Source organism: Aquarana catesbeiana, linkage group LG03 (assembly GCF_042186555.1).
Source record: "Aquarana catesbeiana isolate 2022-GZ linkage group LG03, ASM4218655v1, whole genome shotgun sequence".
Classification (NCBI taxonomy): domain Eukaryota; kingdom Metazoa; phylum Chordata; class Amphibia; order Anura; family Ranidae; genus Aquarana; species Aquarana catesbeiana.
The window spans coordinates 143,522,259-143,543,966 of record NC_133326.1 but is presented as its reverse complement, the minus strand read 5'-3'; the positions used below and the strand labels follow the sequence as shown (position 1 = coordinate 143,543,966).

The window sequence follows — 21,708 nt, the reverse complement described above, 5'->3', positions numbered from 1 at the left end:
CCCTAATATCGATGACACAGTGTGGTGGATTTACGAAAGACAAATAGATTGTGCACTTTGCAAGTGCAGCTCTCAATTTCCCCAGAGCTTAGTAAATGCTGTAAAGCTCTGCTAATTTCCATTATCCATCACATGCAAGCAAAAATGTTAATTTATTTTCTTTGGCACTTGATTGGGTATTCTTTATAAGGGAAGCTTTACCACAGTTGCTAAGCTCTGGGGAAAATGATTGCAACTGCACATGCAAAATGCACAGTCTTTTTGCCTTTAGTAAATCCACACCTATATGTTAATTTTTGGTAATTCAGAGATCTGATCCAATCCTGTAAAGAATCAATCATTCCGATTGTTAAGTATATGGCCACCTTAAAGCCTAGTACACATGGGCTGAATGTCAGGCAACAACGACCGGTCTAATAAAAAACGTCTGACATTTGGCCAGTGTGCATGGCAGCCGGTTAGATAGTAGCCAGCTGTTCGGCCGGCTTCTGTCAGACGAGCAGGACTTTTTTTCAGGGGGAACTTGGTGAAACTCAGTTCCACCACCTCTGGCTCAGACCCTTTGGTGCCTGCTCACCACAATCACTTGTAAACACAGAAGTCAGGTTTCTATATTTACAAGTGACAGCTCTGCACTCTGTATGTAATGCAGTCCTGGTATTTAATGCCCCTTTAAGACTCTCCTACTGTTTTCGTGAAATTTGACTGAACACACCCACTATTTGATGTGATTTGGAGGGTGTGTGTGGGGGGAGGGGTTTTGTGGGGCCGTGGTTAAGTTCCAGCACCTATTGTTTGAGAAAAAAAGCCCTGCAGACGAGCATGCTGGAAAACCAGCAGCCGACCGACTCCCAGTTACTCAGCCGTTGGCCAATCTCCTGCTGTATCTATTGTATTTTGACAGCTGGCCACGCCAGCTGTCAAAATACCCAAACAGTGGCTGCATCTGTTTGATTTCAGGTGCTGTTCGGCTGACAATTTTTCTGCCCAGCTGCTTCGATCTTTCTATGGAGGGATGTTGGGCAGGAGATTTTATCAGGAACTATCAGAAATCAAACTGTGTATGGGCAGCTCTACTCCAAACAATTTGAGCGCAGAACCTGGTGCATATACTGTATATAGCAAAGAATACATTCTGAGTATTGTTGAAGGAGATTCATTTTTTTTTTTTTCCCCCAACTAACTGGATCAAGTGCTGCAGGATTTTTATATTGATCAGTGTATTGCCCTATGCTATGTGCATCTTTCATGTGCTAGCTTTAAATCGATCTGTGTGATTGAAATTTTTTTCTTTGAGGAGTCATTTAGGACACCTTGGGGTTGATTAACTAAGGGTTCTTTGACACCTGCGTTAAAGTTTAAAGTATCCTAAAATCTCATTAACGCACCTATATACATTAATTAGCATTTAGGATGTGTTGTACGGGTATTCATGTTGGGTCAGGCAACACAATTGCTCTGTGTGTTTATTTTTTTTTACAAGGCTGAAATAAAAAATAATCACTTTTGATGCTTTACAGTGCAGTTGTGGTGTGTCTCAATAGAAGTGAATGGAGGCAGTTGCAAAGTGTCAACAACCAAACCCTGCAGGCAGCGATATTTTTGTCTTGCAGTAATGCGAAGCAACACTAGCACTGCAGTGTGAAAGCCGGCATCTGCTCCCTATTGTAACAATTTAGAGTGACATTAATAGGCGCTCGGAAAGTTTGAAAAACGTGACTCAACTACCTATTTTCATACTGAAGGCTGGTTTGATATCATGCAAGTTCAGCGGAACTCGCACAACTTCAAACCTGCATTTCAGTCCAACTTCGGGAGTGATTTTAGAGACATGTGCGGGTCTATTGAAATTGTCTCCTAAGTCGCCAAAAGTAGTGCAGGAACTACTTTTGGGAATCAATGCGGCGCCGCAAAGTCGGCGTCGCACTGATTCGAGCGGTGCAGTTGCTGGCAATAGGCAGCAATTTGACATGTCAAATCGGCCCGATGTGAACAGGGGGCTAAAAACGAATAGTGCAAAATCTGGTGCAGCTTGTTCAATTAAGCTATGACAAAAAAAAAATGGAAGCTGATTGGATACCATGCACAACTGCACCAGGTTTTGCACTCTCCAGTTTTAGTAAATTCACCCCTTGAGTCTTAATTTTGCTACAACCTAGAGAAGTAGATAGCTTAAAGTAGAACTAAAGGGAAAACTTTTATTTTTTATTTTTGATAGAGTCAAACCTCGTACACACAACAAACAGGTTGAGCGGAAAAAAATGACAGCTCAGGTTGAAGCCGCTGTACTAACTATGCAATGTTAGTTCAGCGATCTCCCCTGCTGAGCTACTGTGTTCTGATAGGGGGACAGCCCCCCGCTAGAACACTCCAGTTAGCGCTAACAGCCATAGGCTGAGATCGCTGATTGGGAGCTGGTCGGCAGATCCTTTTCGGCCATGAGCCTTCGACAGAAGTCGGCTGCCATACACTGAATGTCAGCCAGTTTCTATTGAACCATGCGATGCCGCCTGACATTCAGCCTGGGTGTACTAGGCTTAATGGAGGGTTATAACCACGTAAGGTTTATTTTTGCTCCTTTTTGTCACAGTGGGACTTCCTGTCCCATATCCAAAACGGGAAGTGAGAGGAAATCCCTGCAAATTAAGGGAATCTCTGTGGGACCCCCAGGTCAAAGAACTAGTGTCCCCATTAAAAGATTTTCCCTCTATTACTTTTCTGGGGACAACCCACAATTTGGGATTTTTTTGTAAACATTCACCTTCAATGACAACGATACAGGACAAATAGAGAGGGTGAATCTCTCTAACGGGGACACAGACAGCAATAAAAACTGACAGATGTTCTAATACCTCTCTACTCTAAAACAAACAAAAAAAAAGTTTTGACTTTAGTTATACTTTAATATATGCGTTTTATATTTCTTATACTAGTTCTCTATAAAAAAAAACACTTTGTTCTGCCTGGAGAGTGAAAGCTATAACTGTGTATAAACCAGTGTGTGGACTACAGACAGAGTCTAACTTCCTTCTCGTCTCTTCATTAAGAGCCCTTCCTAGAAGTGACGTGACTAAGGCTTCTATTACCATATACGACAGTTTCCTGCCTTCTCCGAGAATCCCACTGACCAGGCTGCAGCAAGATTCCTGGCCCTCTGCCCTTCAACCAAGCTTACAAAGATCCTGACCTTAGCCATGGCCTGCAGAAGAGGTAAGGTCACAAACAGCACACCCTACCTTTCATATATATAGAAATGAATGCAGCAGCGACATCAACTGTCATGTTTACTGCTAAAATGGGTGCGCAGCTAACCATGGAAGGCATGCTATTTCTTGTAGAGCTTTGAGGAGGGTTATTTTTCTTTTACAGAAGGTTTCTTTTAAACACGCTCTCATGATGATTTTGTTTACATTGGAAAAGAAATGCATTTGTCTTTATTTGGTTAATTAGATCATTGTGAAAAATGCACAATTAGCTGTAAACAACAAGCGTCTTTTCATGCATGCAATTGGTCTTTCTGTCTTTACAAATCGCCGCTGTGTTCTAAACAGCTCTGCAGTCCCTATGATTAAAGGTCAGTTTTATAGGTGACTATATGAAAATTAAAGCATTACTCATAGGAATTATGTCTGAACATAGCAAAAGATTGAAAAGATAATTTCTATGCAGCTGTACACTGAGGATTAATTTATTAAACGGTTCACCATCCTGCTGAGGGGGGCTAATAAAGTATTAACAATTCTGCTGCAATACAGGCACCTTGTGATTCTTATTAGTACAGCTGGTCATATACTGTATGTTTACTTTTCTTTTATTCAGCCCTGCGGGCTAAACTATGGGAATCCCTCCTTTAACCCATCTACGCTAAACAGCGTGGATGGACGAAACTGAAGTGCCAGCTATTGTATTCTTACAGCTGGTGCCCACAGCTGTCAAACTGCATGAACATCTGATTGGATGCTTATCAGTAAAGGTGGCCATACAAGGTAACATTGCTCTCATTCAGCCCCTCTGGCTAGAGAAATCACTCCATTGCCCCATTAAGGCAAGCCAGGTGGTGCTGACAGGTCCACCTACTAAATTTATTCCAGCAGATTCAGCAGAAAACTGCTGAAATTCAATCTGTGTTAAACCCCATACAGATTTGTCAGATTTCCTTTAGATTTACCAAAACCATGTAGTGCAAGGGCCTGCCTGATTGCATACAAATTGAAACTCTTAAGCCTCGTGCACACGATCGGACTTTCCGACAAAAAAAAGTGGAATTTTGTTTGAAGGGTGTTGGCTCCAACTTGTCTTGCATACACATGCTCACACACACAAATGTTGGCCAACAATTACGAACGTAGTGACGTACAAGATGTACGTGATATCTCCATTACAAACGCTAGTTTACAAGACCGAGCGCTTCTGGCTCATCCTTAAATCCGAGCATGCGTGTTTGTACTTTGGACTTTTGTCCGACAGACTTGTGTACACACGATCGGAAAGTCCGACAACACACATTTGTTGTTGGAAAATTTGAGAACATGCCAGCCAACATATGTTGGCGGAAAGTCCGACAACAATTGTCCGATGGAGCATACACACGGTCGGACTTCCCACCAACAAGCTCACATCCAACATTTCCCGTCAGAAAATCCAATCATGTGTACGGGGCTTAAAGGTTTAACATCATATTATATGGTTTTGGTAAATCTGAAGGATTTTTGCATCATTGTGAAGGCCCTAGGCCCAGGCTAAGTCATGGTTCACACCAGCACGCCTTTGAAGTCGACATCCCTGTGCAACTTCATAGTGGCTTGCATACGACTTCTTTAACAGAAGTCAATGCAAGTCATGTTTAAGTCCCCCAAAGTAGTGCAGGAGCCTTTTTCCAAGTCAGAGCGACTTGAGTCGCACTGATTAACACAGTTACATTGCCGTTAATGGGGCATGGGGAGTTGAACATGAAAGATTTTTTACCTCGTGCAGAGAAAGCATTAAAGTGGAAGTAAAGTCCACTTTTTAACTTGTACCTACAGGTAAGCCTTATTATAGGCATACAGTGAATGTCTCCTAAACTTGCACTGTTTAGGAGATATTCACATGGAATGCAGGTGGAGATGTCACTGGAACTTGCGCTCTGATGGGACGGCATACCCATGCCGTCACTTCAGAGCTCTGTGTCGGGTCATGGGCACGGGAGTGACGTCATCATGGAACCAACCATTCATACAGCCAAAGTCCACAAACCAGGAGTGAAGATAGAAACGCCAGAGAGCAGTGACAGCGCTCCATGTGCAGGTAAGTCTGTCATAATGTGCAAGTATGCGGTGCATACTAGCACACTATCACATAATGCTGCAGGAGGCTAATTTTTTATAAATTTTTTTGGGTGGTTTACCACCACTTTAAGATTAAAATAAAAACTTTAGCCTTAGCAACCACTTTAACCTAGTTTGTAAATGTAACCCTAAACTAAAGGGTCTTGGAAACCTAGCATGCTGGTCTCAAGCAAGTGCTGTCAATCTAGGCTCATTAAAGTGGCACTAAGCAATATCCTTATTCTCCAAAAATAATCCAAACGCATCCACTACTTAATGGCCCTGTAATCTATATTTCATGAAATAGTTTTTTATTGTGTTTTGTTGCCTCCTTGTAACATCCTCTGTGAGCTACTGAACTTATTCTCAACAAAAAAAAGGAATTAGGATATTTGGAGGCAGCTGAGAGCCATAGAAGGTACTTTTTGAGTTATGAATATACACTCACCGGTCACTTTATTAGGTACACCTGTTCAATTGCTTGGTAACACATATTGCTAATTAGCCAATCACATGGCAGCAACTCAATGCATTTAGGCATCTAGACGTGGTGAAGACGATTTGCTGAAGTTCAAATCAAGCATCAGAATGGTGGAAGAAAGGGGATTTAAGTGACTTTGAACATAGCATGGTTGTTTGTGCCAGATGGGCTGGTCTGAGTATTTAAAAAACTGCTGATCTACTGGGATTTTCCCGCACAACCATCTCTAGGGTTTACAGAGAATGGTCTGAAAAAGAGAAAATATTCAGTAATCTGGAATTGTGTGCAGGAAAATGCCTTGTTGATGTCAGAGATCAGAGGAGCATGGGCAAAGATGATAGAAAGGCAACAGCCACTCAAATAACCACTAGTTATATAAAACCAAGGTATGTAGAATACCATCTTTAAACGCACAACACATCAAACCTTGAAGCAAATGGGCTGCAGTAGCAGAAAACCACACCGGGTGCCACTCCTTTCAGCTAAGAACAGGAAACTGAGGCTACAATTCACACAGGCTCACCAAAACTGGACAATAGAAGATTGGAAAAACATTGCCTGGTCTGAGTAGTCTCGATTTCTGCTATGACATTCAGATGGTAGGGTCAGAATTTGGTGTAAACAACATGAAAGCATAGATCCATCCTGCCATGTATTAAGGGTTCATACTGGTGGTGTTGGTGTAATGGTGTGGGGGATATTATCTTGGCACACTTTGGGCCCCTTAGTACCAATTGAGCATCGTTTAAATGCTACGGCCTACCTGAGTATTGTTGCTGACAATGTCCATCCCTTTATGACTACAGTGTCCCCATCTTCTGATGGCTCCTTCCAGCAGGATAATGCACCATGTCAAAAATCTCAAATCATCTCACCACTGGTTTCTTGAACATGACAATATGCTAGAAACATTGTTTTCCTCTAAGTGGGACTTTATAAGGCAAGAGTCTTCAAAATGTATATCAAAATCACATATATAATTTTATTATTAAAATATTTAAAATCATGATAGAAAAAACGTGAAAAAACTTTAGTAAAAAAGACAAGGATGCCTGACAGTACACACAATGATCACAATAATGATGACATGATTTACAGTACAATGATAAACACAAAAAACACCACACCAACTTATACGGCTAAATTCTGCGCATGTAAAGAGCCCAAGGCGTTTTGAGGTTTTAATTGGATTGGAACCTCTTCTTCAGGGGAAGATGATGAGATAAGTGGTTATCATATAATTTTTGAAACTGTACTAGAAAGCATCCAACTTTAAAAGGGAAGTAGTAGGTACATTGGCCCGCTGGCGGGAGACAGACCCATGGACCAAAGCCAGTTCCAAGGACACAGTGTAGGCAAGCAGCCCAACAACGGGACACAAAGGGCGTCCTCCCCCCACACACCAAAACCACTGAAGACACCTGTGGTGAATACTTTTATGTCACCTATGAATTTACGTAGAATGAAAATCATTCATGTCAGATAGAGGAGAATCGCATGGAGCTTGGCAAAATAGGGATGAGTATTAGGTGACTCTGTGTGACCCGGTCTCACACCAGGGGGGCAGGTGACACCCTTAAACCCATCAGCATATGATGGCTGGAGAAATAATGCAGCTGAGTGGTCAGTCCGACACCTGTGTTTTTTGTGTTTATCATTGTACTGTAAATCATGTCATCATTATTGTGATCATTATGTGTACTGTCAGGCATCCTTGTCTTTTTTACTAAAGTTTTTTCACGTTTTTTCTGTTATGATTTTAAATATTTTGATAATAAAATTATATATGTGATTTTGATATACGTTTTGAAGACTCTTGCCTTATAAAGTCCCACTTAGAGGAAAACAACGTTTCTAGTGTATAGGTATACAGGGATGTGGGCAAGTAGTCTTCTTCCCTGAGGCTACCGTCACTACCCCTATTTACTTGAACATGACAATGAGGTCACTGTACTCCAATGGCCTCCACGGTCAGCAGATCTCAATCCAATAGAGCACCTTTGGGATGTGGTGGAACAGGAGATTCGCATCATGGATGTGCAGCTGACAAATCTGCAGCAACTGCATAATGCTATCATGTCAATATGGACCAAAATCTCTAAAGGAATGTTTCCAATGCCTTGTTGAATCTATGCTACGAAGAATTAAGGCAAGTAGAAGAGAACAAGAAGACCTGGACAGCCGCACACCGGAATGGATAAATCCGTCTTTTTATTCAAAATACAGGATCATGGGGTACACAACACGACTGTGGGGTGGTACAAAAATATCCGATGCGTTTCACACTTACATCAAGTGTTTACTCATGAGTAAGCACTTGGTGTAAGTGCGAAACGCGTCAACTATTTTTGTACCACCCCACAGTCGTGTTGTGTACCCCATGATCCTGTATTTTGAATAAAAAGACAGATTTATCCATTCCGGTGTGCGGCTGTCCAGGTCTTCTTGTTCTCTTCTACATGCATCAGCATTTAGCCAGCACCTGGGGCTCTTCTCTTCCTGGAGGTAATGAGACACAAGCACTCTGGTTTAAGCCCCTCTTTGAGCGGAGGATCCCACATCACCTCGTTTAATTTCTGAACAATTAAGGCAGTTCTGAAGGCAAAAGGGGGTCCAACCCGGTACTAGCAAGGTGTACCTAATAAAGTGGTCGGTGAGTGTATATTTGAGTGTCACTTTAAATATTTATCTCCTTGGGTTATGTGTGGTCCTACAATGGTTAGGGGGGGATGGCTTCCAACCATGCTATCTCAGGAACAGGACCACCTATGAAGAAGGAACAAGAGTATCATGCGCCTTTTCACCTGGGGGATAAAGAGATACTCACACTCCAAAAAGTGTCAATGGTCAAAAATTGGCCATGGTGTTTACGAGATAACCTCAAAATGTAATAAACATTAAATAACCACCTTACATCACTAATTATATGGCAGCTAAAAGAGTCAGGTTTTTATTGTGCATTTAATTCATTTTTCATCCATTTACAATGTCTGTAGTAGGATAGGTATACTTCATGAACCGTGTCACGTGTCTGTTTCCACATTGTCTCATCATCTTTCTATAGAGGAAGTCAGTTTGTAAAGAATTAATGCATTATTTGTCAGTGACTCATTTTCTATACCTGGAGACTACACTAGTATGTTGCAGACATGTTGCAACGTAATATGTAACTCTAGACTTTAGCCCAGGCAGGGAGGGGCCCAAGCTCCATTCCATAGAATTTCTCGTGTATTGCACTATTGAATTAGTTCTTGGCTGGTTACTTATTACTACAAGGACAGGAAATATTGTATGCCATTCTCTGGAAAAACATAACTGCAATTTAAATAAAGCAGAACATGATGGGCAAGTAGATTTAATGTGATTTTATGGGCTGTATTGTAGACAAATAGTAAATGTTGTCATTTTTCTTTAGTATTCAAATATAAAATGTACATTTGTTACAAACTTGATAGTGTAAAACATTGCAGTGAAGACATCTTCTACCCATCCCAATAAGTTTTAAACTCACACCTGCCTAGAGGACCCACAAACACATCTTACTAAGAGAGACCTCTTACCCTAATGACCTTCCTGTGGCTCCTGCCTGGATAACCTACTACCCCCCTTCTTCCTGCACCTTTCACTCCTAATACCCCCCCCTTCCCTGACTGACCCCTCCCTACCATCTTCCCCTTCTTCCTGCACCTTTCACTCCTAATACCCCCTTCCCAGACTGACCCCTCCCTACCTGCTTCCCATCTCCCCCTTCTTCCTGCACCTTTCACTCCTAATACCCCCCTTCCCTGACTGACCCCTCCCTACATGCTTCCCATCTCCCCCTTCTTCCTGCACCTTTCACTCCTAATACCCCCCTTCCCTGACTGACCCCTCCCTACCTGCTTCCCATCTTCCCCTTCTTCCTGCACCTTTCACTCCTAATACCCCCTTCCCAGACTGACCCCTCCCCACCTGCTTCCCATCTTCCCCTTCTTCCTGCACCTTTCACTCCTAATACCCCCCTTCCCTGACTGACCCCTCTCTACCTGCTTCCCATCTTCCCCTTCTTCTTGCACCTTTCACTCCTAATACCCCCCTTCCCTGACTGACCCCTCCCTACCATCTTCCCCTTCTTCTTACACCTTTCACTCCTAATACCCCCCTTCCCCGACTGACCCCTCCCTACCTGCCTCCCATCATTCCCTTCTTCCTGCACCTTTCACTCCTAATACCCCCCTTCCCTGATTGACCCCTCCCTACATGCTTACCATCTTCCCCTTCTTCCTGCACCTTTCACATCTAATACTCCCCTTCCCTGACTGACCCCTCCCTACATGCTTCCCATCTTCCCCTTCTTCCTGCACCTTTCACTTCTAATACCCCCCTTCCCTGACTGACCCCTCCCTACATGCTTCCCATCTTCCCCTTCTTCCTGCACCTTACACTCCTAATACCCCCCTTCCCTGACTGACCCCTCCCTACCTGCTTCCCATCTTCCCCTTCTTCCTGCATCTTTCACTCATAATACCCCCCCCCCCCCCCATCCTGACTGACTCCACCCTACCTGCTTCCCATCTTCCCCTTCTTCCTGCACCTTTCACTCCTAATAACCCCTATCCTGACTGACCCCTCCCTACCTGCTTCCCATCTTCACCTTCTTCCTGCACCCTACCCTTCACTTCTAATACCCCCTTCCCTGACTGACCCTCCCCACCTGCTTCCCATCATCACCTTCTTCCTGCACCTTTCACTTCTAATACCCCCCTTCCCTGACTGACCCCTCCCTACCTGCTTCCCATCTTCACCTTCTTCCTGAACCCTTCACTCATAATACCCCCTACCTGCTTCACATCTTCCCCTTCTTTCTGCACCTTTCACTTCTAATACCCCCCTTCTCTCGTTGACCCCCTTCTACCTGCTTCCCATCTTCTTCCTCTTGCACCTTTTACTCCTGATACCCCCCTTCCCTGACTGACCCCTCCATACCTGCTTCCCATCTTCCCCTTCTTCCTGCACCTTTCAAGCCTAATACCCACCTTCCCTTACACCATTAGCTTGTAGATTATATTACAAGCTCCATCCAATAATGCAGAATCTACCCCCAGATCATCTTTGACCTCCACATCATCAGTACCATCTCCCCAATATTTTTTTACATACACTTTCAACAGCTTGGACACCTTTAAAGCTGGCCATAGACGGATCAAAATAGATGGAATTGATGCATGGCCATTCTCTCTCTAACAGTTGACTTCTGACGAACAGGGATGCTGGAAAACTTTTTTTGATCATCAGCTGCAGCCACTGATCAGTGTAGTCTAATGGTGGAGTAGTAAAGCTGTTGGAATACAATGGCACAGCGGGGAGGATTCTTCCATCCACATTACTTGTGTGGATAGAGGAATCCATTCATCTTTTTTTGTTCGGCCTGCTGGCTGAATCAAAAAAAGAAAAAAAAAATCTATGGGCAGCTTAACCACTGCCTGCCCAGACTATAGCAGAATGATGGCCGGGCGGGGGCTTTCCCAAACTGAGTGGATGTCATATGATGTCCTGCAGAACGGGCCACTCGTGCGTGCACCCGGGTGCACACAGCGTGGCGATCCGTGGTGCAGTATGTCTCTCGGACACACCACATCACCGTTTTCGGTAAAGAGCCTATGACGTATGGGCTCTGTACCATGTGATCAGCTGTGTCCAATAACAGCTGATCACAGTGTAATTAGGCAATACCAGCTATCGTCATTCCTCTCCTCACGTTGACAACAGGTGTGGAGAGGAGAGCCCATAAGCAGCTTTCCTCACAGGGGAGATCTGCACTGATAATCAGTGCCCTGATTATCAGTGCAATCCCATCAGCGATGCCTATCCATGCCCACTAGTGCCCACCAGTGATGCCAATCAGTGCCAATCAGTGCTGCCTATCAGTGCACATCAGTGCTGCATATCAGTGCCACCTATCAGTGCCCATCAGTGCTGCCGCATCAATGCTTCCTATCAGTGCCCGTCAGTGCAGCCTCACCAGCGCACATCTGTGAAAGAGTAAAATTACTTATTTACAAAATTGTACAACAGAAACTAGGAAAAACTTTTTTTTGGTCTTTTTTTGTTTGTTTAGCAAAAAATGCAAAAAAAAAAAAAAAAACCAGGAGTGATTAAATACCACCAAAAGAAAGCTCTAGTTTTGTGAACAAAATAATAAAAAATGTAGTTTGAGTACACCATTGCATGACTGCACAATTGTCATTCAAAGTGCAACAGCGCTGAAAGCTGAAAATTGGCCTGGACAGGAAGGGGGTGAAAGTGCCCTGTACTGACGTGGTTAAGAGGGTACCCCCATGGAATCATTACATCTTACCTCCCACTCCATATGGGTACTACTCTCAGGAACATAAGCCATGCAAATATCTACAGCTATTAGTGCAAATCTAAGATGTATTACACCTCCTATATAAAGCTGTAATATCGTTGACGTTGACGTTTCATGTCCCCTCAAAATAACTCAACACACAGCCATTAATGTCTAAACTTCTGGCAACAAAAGTGAGTACACCCCTAAGTGAAAATGTCCAAATTAGCCATTTTCCCTCCCCGGTGTCATGTGACTTGTTAATGTTACAAGGTCTCAGGTGTGAATGGGGAGCAGGTGTGTAAAATTTGGTGTTATCGCTCTCACTCTCCCATACTGGTCACTGGGAGTTCAACGTGGCACCTCATGGCAAAGAACTCTCTGAGGATCTGAAAAAAAAAGAATTGTTGCTCTACATAAAGATGGCCTAGGCCAGCCCTCAAATATTCTGCTCACATTTGGCGAGTGGATATTTGGGTAGGGTGAGTGGAACAGACAAAAGCAGCCAGGATGCTGCTGAGGGAGAAGAAGAGGCGCCCGGTGGATGCTGAAGGGATAACCCCAAACCGTCCTGGCTTGCTGGTAATCTCTGCTCTCCCCCCTCCTCAATGCAGACACCAATCGCACAATTTTCAGCCCAGCTCCGCCCCCCGCCTTCCGCTCCTGCTCCTGCTTTTTGCCTCGGTCTCAGCGGCTCCCCTGGTAAGGAATCCTGTGGCCCCATCATGTTTTAATTTGGAGAGTCAGCTTTTTTGTGTGAGCGCCAGGCACCCAGGGCATATGCCCCACATTTGCTGGTGGGTGTCCCGGCGCTGCAACCACCCACATTGCTTTTGTTCCAGTCTGAGGCGTCTTCTTTCTCCGACTGTCAGGACTGTAGCATGGAGCCGACTTAAGTGCTGTGAAACTTCTCCTCGGCCCTGTGCTACAGATCTGACAGTCGGAGCTCTGTCAGTGGCACTGTGCTGAAGAAAAAAAAATACTAAACAGCACGGTGCCGGCCGCATTCTATATTTCCAAGAGGTGACAGAGCCGCTGGGGGGGAGGATTTGTGAGAAAGCTTGGGGGGGAGATTTGTGAGAGAGCTGGGGGGATTTGTGAGGGAGCTGGGGGGGAGGATTAGTGAGAGAGCTGGGGGGATTAGTGAGAGAGCTGGGGGGGATTTGTGAGAGATGGCGGGGAGGATTTGTGAAAGAGCTGGGGGGATTTGTGAGAGAGCTGGGGGGATTAGTGAGAGCTCGGGGCAGCATTGGTGAGAGAGCTGGGTGGGATTAGTGAGAGAGCTGACGGGATTAGTGAGAGAGCTGGGGGCAGCATCGGTGAGAGAGCTGAAAGGTATTAGTGAGAGCAGGAAGGTATTAGTGAGAGCACTGGGGGGTCACATTGGTGAGAGAGCTGGGGGTAACATTGGTGAGAGAGCTGGGGGTATTAGTAAGAGAGCTGGGGGGGTATTAGTGAGAGAGCTGGGGGGTAGCATTAGTTAGAGAGCTGGGGGGTATTAGTAAGAGAGCTGGGGGGTAGCATTAGTGATAGAGATGGGGGGTAGCATTAGTGAGAGAGCTGGGGGGGCATTATTGAGAGAGTTGGGAGGGTGGCATTGGTGAGAGAACTGGGGGGGCATTGGTGAGAGAGATGGGGGGCATTTGTGAGAGGTAAGAGACCTGGGGGACATTTGCAATCATGGCATACCTGTGTATGACCTGGAAAAAATATGATAATTTACAAGGGCATTTAGGGGCTGGGCAACTGGTGGCAAGTAACTCTTAAGGCCTGGCGAGTAGCTCAGGCCTTACACTCAGAACTGGCCTCACCATGATCGACCAAAGAAGTTGAGTGCACGTGCTCAGCGTCATATCTAGAGGTTGTCTTTGGGAAATAGACGTATCAGTGCTGCCAGTGGTGGGGGGTCAGCCTGTCAATGCTCAGACCATACGCCGCACACTGCATCAAATTGGTCTGCATGGCTGTCGTCCCAGAAGGAAGCCTCTTCTAAAGATGATGCACAAGAAAGCCTGCATACAGTTTGCTGAAGACAAGCAAACTAAGGACATGGATTACTGAAACCATGTTCTGTGGTCTGATGAGACCAAGATAAACGTATTTGGTTCAGATAGCGTGTGTGGCGGCTACCAGGTGAGGAGTAAAGACAAGTGTGTCTTGCCTACAGTCAAGTATGGTGGTGGGAGTGTCATGGTCTGGAGCTACATGAGTGCTGCCGGCACTGGGAAGCTACAATTCATTGAGGGAACCATGAATGTCAACATGTACTTTGACATACTAAAGCAGAGCATGATCCCCTCCCTTCGGAGACTGGGCCGCAGGGCTGTATTCCAACATAACGACCCCCAACACACCTCCAAGACAATCACTGCCTTGCTAAAGAAGCTGAGCATAAAGGTGATGGACTGGCCAAGCATGTGTCCAGACCTAAACCCTATATAGCTTTTGTGGGGCATCCTCAAACAAAATATGGAGGAGCGCAAGGTCTCTAACATCCACCAGCTCCGTGATGTCATCATGGAGGAGTGGAAGAGGACTCCAGTGGCAACCTGTGAAGCTCTGGTGAACTCCATGCCCAAGAGGGTTAAGGCAGAAAATAATGGTGGTGGCCACACAAAATATTGACACTTTGGGCCCAATTTGGACATGTTTACATAGGGGTGTACTCACTTTTGTTGCCAGCGGTTTAGACAGTAATGGCTGTGTGTTGAGTTATTTTTAGGGGACAGCAAATTTACACTGTTATACAAGCTGTACACTCACTATTTTACATTGTAGCAAACTGTCATTTCTTCAGTGTTGTCACAAGAAAAGATATAATAAAATATTTACAAAAATGTGAGGGTATACTCACTTTTGTAAGATACTGTACATACATGCATACATACAAACATCCACATATATATATATATATATATACACACATACATACATACATACATACATACAGTATATACTAGAGCTGCACGATTCTGGCTAAAATGAGAATCACGATTTTTTGGCTTAGAAGATAAATCACGTTTCGGTCAAGATTCTCGCGGCGTAACATCATCATTCACATTAAAACAAAAAAAAATTGGGCAAACTTTACTGTTTTTTTTTTTTTTTTTTTTTTAATTCACTGAAGTGTATTTTTTCCAAAAAAATTGCGTTTGAAAGACCGCTGGGCAAATACAGTGTGACAGAAAATATTGCAGCAATTGCCATTTTATTCCCTAGGGTCTTTGCTAAAATATATATAATGTTTGGGAGTTCCAAGTAATTTTCTAGTAAAAAATATTGATTTTAACTTAAGAAACAAGTGTCAGAAAAAGATTTAGACTTTAAGTGGTTAAACTTCCTGCATTTACATGTTGTTTAAAAACTTGGCAGACTGCCTGGATTTTTTTTTCACACAGAAGTTTAGCCCTTTGATCTTAGGCTCGATTCACACCTATGCATGTTGCTTTTGAGCGTTTTTGGAGGTTTTTTTTTCATGCTTGCCACGTTTTTGAGCAGCGTTTTTGCGGCGTTTTTGCAGCGTTTTTGCCGCGATTTGCGTTTTGCGTTTTTTTTTTTTTTTTACAGTTTTTTTTACAGTCTAAAAAAAAAAAAACGGCAAAAACGCATCAAAAACGCATCAAAAACGCTGCAAAAACGGTGCACTTGCGTTTTTGATGCTTGTCCATTGAATTCTATTACATGCAAAACGCTGCATTTTGCATGAAAAAAAGTCCCTGACCCTTTCCAAAAATGCAGAGAAACAAAAAGGCATTGATGTGAACATGTTCCATAGGAACCCATGTTAAAAAATTCCCGTGCATTTCTGCAAAATGCAAAATGCATCAAAAAACGCGCTAGTGTGAATGGAGCCTAAGAAGGAAGAGTTAGTTACAATGTTTCATTTTAAAAACTTGGCAGACTGCACGGATGTTTTCTTTTGACAGCTGAGTGAGCAGATAAGTCTCTCCACTTGTTATATGAAAGAATTGGTAAACTCTGCAATAGAGATCGTCATTGGGTTGAATCGAGATCACGATTTTTTAACGATTAATTGTGCAGCTCTAGTATATACAAATAAATTAAACAAACAAAAGGTCAGCTCTATACACCCATTCGATAGCTGCTAGCATCAAAGGTAATATACTCAAACCTTTCCTGATCACAATGAATATAAAATTGCAGCGCTAAACAAAAGGTCAGATTTATCAATGTGAAAATTAATAGTCCATAAATGAAAGTTCATAAATGTTAAATATGCCAGATCTTCAAACGTTCCAAATGGCCCACTCACCAGAGGTACAGGCTGCTCAATTAAGTGCAGCAACAACGCATATATACACAACTTCTTCAGATGACTCAGACCTCCTCTGGGAAGTTGAAGCTCCGGGTAAAACAGGAGAGAAAGAAGACCATATGCTGTGATATTGTTAAAGATCTGCACTGAATATTATATCATACCCGTGTGTGTTAAAGTGGATGTAAACCCGAAAAAAAAAAAAAAAATTGATGTCATAATGTAGAGTATAAGATTTCCTATCATTTGAGCCCAGTCTTGTCACACAGAGTTAATCCAGCTCTGAGCAATCCTCTTTTATTGTTCAGTGAGATAAATCTTGACAAACTGAGAAAAACTTTGTCAAATCCTCCCCCTTGCTGTGAGTGACAGGTGATTTACATCTTGTGCACTAGCCTAAGACATGCATTGTTTTTTAATTCCCTCCCCCACTCCTTTCTTCAGCAGCTCTGCAAGGATTGGCTGTTCCACACCTCAGTATGATTTGGCATGCTGAAGTCATGTGGTTACTTTCCTGTCTTTTCACTGGATGTTAGAGATCATAGCAGAAGTTCAGTGTAAGAAATACACAGGAGAAAAATGCATATTGACAAGGAGTGTAGAGGTGGGCGGGGAGACTACTGACATCACGACTCCACCCACCGAGCTCCAGACAACAGACCCACCCACAGAATATGCAGTTTTTCGGGTCTCATAACAGACAGAGGGGAGACATTTGACAGGTAAAGATACATGCAGGAGGCATGTATATCCTTATAGATAACCCCTATGGCAGTAGTTTAGAAAGGATGACATTGGGTTTACATCCACTTTAAGTCACTCCAAACAAAAATGGGGGAAAACTTGAAAAACTGTGATAACCAGAACACCCACATGTAGTGCGCACTCCCCACCAGGTGACTGTGCAGCAATAAAGCTTGTGTGGCTAGAGATACAGGTATCAGTAATATCCTTCCAAGATTCTCCAAGGGGCACAGCTCAAGTTTTAGAATCCGTCATACACCATGATGGGATATATGGGATAAACAGTATGAGCTAGCCCGATGCTGGCCAGGTTGGCATACCTGCTTACACTGACAGTAAGCTGGAGCATTGGATGGGGATACACACCACTTTTGTGACCCCTCCTGGTATATTATAGTGTAGTTCTACAGAGTGCATGCTTATAATGGTACCACTGACTGATTTAACAAACCAGTTGATTTCTAGTTACCAGTTCTTGGCATAGGATCATGAACTTCCAGCACAGGTTTAGGTTATGGGTTTATTTTATGTATCAGGTTAGGCATTAAAGTGGTTGTAAACACTTTACAACCACTTTATACTACAGGCAAGCCTATAATTAGACTTACCTGTAGCTACACTGGATATCTCCTAAACCTGCACGGTTTAGGAGATATCCCTGTATTTGCATGTGCCGACGTCATCGTAAACTGCCGACGTCATCGGCACATGCGCACTTAAGAAAACTGTTGTACTCAGTTGTACGGTGCTGTTACCGTGACGTCATCGTGGCTCCGGCCAATCACAGTGCTGGAGCCGCAATACCCGGAAGTAACCCCCCGGAGAGATGTTGGCCATCACATCGGTGAACGAGGACCGCTGTGGGGGCTTCGGTCTCAGGTAAGCTTTATAAAAATTAAAAACAGCTTTCGACTGCCTCATTGCACATGGTCCAGATTGTAAATAACCTGGACAGAAATACCACCTTTTATCCACTAGATGGCACTATCGGAGCTTTTTCCTTTATAAGATGGAATTTTTTTTCTTTTAATTACAGTTTATTACTATTTCAGTCATCAGTCAGTCCTAACAGATCATGTGTTTAATCTTCAGACATCTGCAAAGTTACCTAGACAAAGCATGTATTTTACAAGTCTTTTGTTGGAAAATCCAAGAAAGAAAGTATCAGAAAATATAAAGATGCAATGGGGGAGATTTACTAAAACTAGAAAGTGCAAAATGTGGTGCAGCTCTGCATAGAAACCAATCAGCTTCCAGGTTTTGTTGTCAAAGCTTAATTGAACAAGCTGAAGTTAGAAGCTAATTGGCTATGATGCACAGCTGCACCAGATTCCAGAGTGCTCCAGTTTTAGTAAATCTCCCCCACTGTTTGCATAGATACACATATATCAATTGTACAATAAACATATGAGCACAGGTACAATGGTTAAATACATGGGACAGTACAAAGTAGCTAATACTAAAATAAACGAGACTGACACCAAAATAGATTTAATTGGTCATATAATGGCCACGGTGTTTATTCAAGGGGTAACCCAAATTTAACACATTCAAATTAACCAAAACCAGCTTTCAGCATAATTTTAAACTTAACTAAATGATCCAATACCAGATCTCAATCACCATGTCCCTCCAGACTTATACTGGAAGACGAACCCCTACTAAATAGCACCTTGACATTTAACATCAATAAATAAAAAGGGGGGGGTGGGAGGGCAGACCGGTACCCTTCAGGTGGCTGGCAGCTGGGGCAAAGTCAGGCTTTTTATAAGCAAGCAGAGGGCGCGAAGAACAGCCCGCCAATGGCAGCTTGTTGCTACGGGAGATTCCACCAATAGTACCTGCCGAGAGAAGCGAGAGAACAGAACAGGGGAACAGCCATTTGCCCTGTCCCATGTGGGCCCCCGGGTAAAGCCGGGGACCGAACATTCTCAGGAAGGAGTTAAAAGAACACATCATGTATACAATAGGACAGCATAAAAAGAGAATTTGACACTACTTTAGGCATAACGTTAGATAACTCACCAAAATGGTACCAGAAAGAGTATAGTGAGATCCTTATATGTGAAGCTAGAAAGAAAGTTGCAGTAAGAGCTTATAGAGAGAAGGGAGAGGATAAGACAAAGAGAAAAAAGAGAGGTGGGGTAAGGGATTGGGGGATCCCAGGGGGCTTATTATCTAACCGGTCCTATATTGATTAGAGGGAGAGGTTTAGTCCCTGTTCACACTGGTGCGATGCAGGAACCCCTGTGAATCCCGTGGGGGTTCCCGCATTGCACCTAAATCACAGGCAGTCCACACTGACATCTGCGAACTGCTGCGGGTGATAATATAAAGTTAGTGACACCGCCAAATGGGTTTATAGATCGCAGTGCAAACTGTGAAATCGTACAGGAATCAGATCGCAGGGGTGTGAACACCCAAGCAATCCAATTCCAGTGCGGACCAAAAAAGGGTCCTGCACTATTTTGGTGCGAATGCGATGTGATTTCAGCCATATAGTTTGGCTAAATTCACATCGCACAGAGATCGCATGTGATTTGCACAGCAATGCGGTGGGAATCACACACAATATCTGGCATCGGACTAGTGTGAACCCAGATGACTGGGAGTAGGATATCCAGGGTTGCGAACGTGGATAAATTGGGTATGGAGATCCACTAATATGGGTGTGAGTTTTTCATTGATCATGATATCTGTTTACCTTGTTTATAACTACTCCCAAACTGAGGGTAAGTGTTTTCCATTCTTTAGCAAGGCGGCCATACATGGATCGAAAGAATTGCGATCCATGTATGGGCACACTGGTTGTACATGAGTCGATCTATCAATTGACTAGTGTACAACCAGTCTGCCAGGTTTTTCTCAAAAAATTAAGCTGGTCATAAATGGTTTGAATCTTGGCCAGTTAAGCAGGGACCGGCTGAGATTCAATCCATCTATGGGCAGTTGTCAGATTTTCACATCCGATTATTGCCAGCGGCTATAGCCTCTAGCAATAATCATTAACTGTGCTGATGGGGGAATCAAGAGATTTTCTTTCCCGCAATCTGTGGTTGCAGGAAAGAAAATGGCATATTCTGTGGTCTGCCTTAGTGCCGCTGGCTATAGTTATTCATTGTGTTCTGCCAGTAGGGAAGGCTCCCCACTGGCAGAACACATTAGTACCACGAGAGGGATTGCAAAATCTATGGCTTGCCTTAATATAGTGGCTGCAAATATAATACAGTTTTCTTGCGCAATTTTCCTTTAGATTTACCAAAACCATATAATAGGAGGTCAATATGGGAAGGTTCCCCCAAGGGTTTTTTTAGCAGCATTGTAGCAAGGCCAAAATTAAATGGGTATAAAATTCTTTCATATATATAATAGGAGGTCAAACCTAAACACTTTCAATTTGTATGCAATCAGGCAGACCCTTGCACTGCATAGTTGAAGTTAAATCCAAAGAAAATTGAATAAGAAAATTGTATAATGTATGGCCAGCAGCATATCTAATCATTAGACTACAATACTTCCCCTGTAGCATTGCAAGGCTTTATTTTTGTTACTGACTATGTATATGATTCACAGTTGCTGAGCCAGTTAATTTGTCATAGTTAAAGTGGTTCTAAAGGCAGAAGGCTTATTATCTTAATGCATTGTATGCATTAAGATAAAAAACCTTCTGTGTACAGCAGCCCCCTAATACTTACCCGAGCCCCATCTCTATCCAGTGATGTTGCACGAAAGCCTTGGCTGTCCAAGACTCTCCTTCCTGATTGGCTGAGACACAGCAGCGGGTGCCATTCATACCTACACAGAAGCAGATGTTTGGTATTATCTGCTATTTTAGACTAAAGCTGACCATACACAAAGTGAATTTCATCCAGTTGTTGATAAACCAGCTGAGATTCGGTCATTTTGGCCCCCTCCCCCCCGACATCCTTCGATCTGAAAATCAAATGAGCTGGTTCAAACATTGGTGCTCGAACAGTGGCTGCATCCAATTGGGGTTGAACGAGAGAAATCTAAGAGTGTATGGCCAACCTTGGAAGTGAATAGCTACACGATTCTTCTATAGGATGAAGGAGAGCAAGTCAGCTGTACACCGGAAAATCTATCTGCTTCTACTACCACCTTCATGTTTATTTCCCCCAAAAATTATATTTATCTATTATCAAACCAGATTGTAAAGGGGGCTGTGTAATGTAAAGGGGACTTGATGTACAGGGGGCTGTGTAATGTAAAGGGGGTCCTGAGGTACATGGGGCTGTGTAATGTAAAAGTGGCCAGACGTAAAGGGGGGTGTGTAATGTAAAGGGGGCCTGAGGTACAGGGGGATGTGTAATGTAAAGGGGGCCAGAGGTGCAGGGGCTGTGTAATGTAAAGAGAGCCAGAGGTGCAGGGGACTTGATGTACAGGGGGCTGTGGACTGTAAAGGGGGCCTGAGGTACAGGGGGGCTGTGTAATGTAAAGGGGACTTGATGTACAGGGGGGTGTGTAATGTAAAGGAGGGCCTGCAGTACAGGGGGCTCGGTAATGTTAAAGGGGGCTGTGTAATGTATATGGAGGCCTGAGGCTGAGGTACAGG

The 21,708-nt window shown here is 43.6% G+C and overlaps 1 protein-coding gene across 1 annotated transcript in view; it reads left to right on the top strand.

The window, feature by feature from the left end:
• The first annotated feature begins 3,062 nt into the window (after nucleotides 1-3,062).
• The window catches only part of PFKFB3 (6-phosphofructo-2-kinase/fructose-2,6-biphosphatase 3), a 149,515-nt gene continuing 130,869 nt past the window's right edge, over nucleotides 3,063-21,708 (top strand). The window contains exon 1 of the mRNA XM_073619378.1: nucleotides 3,063-3,210. Coding sequence (XP_073475479.1) covers nucleotides 3,195-3,210 — 16 coding nt within the window. The 5' untranslated portion in view covers nucleotides 3,063-3,194. The remainder of the gene's footprint in view (nucleotides 3,211-21,708) is intronic.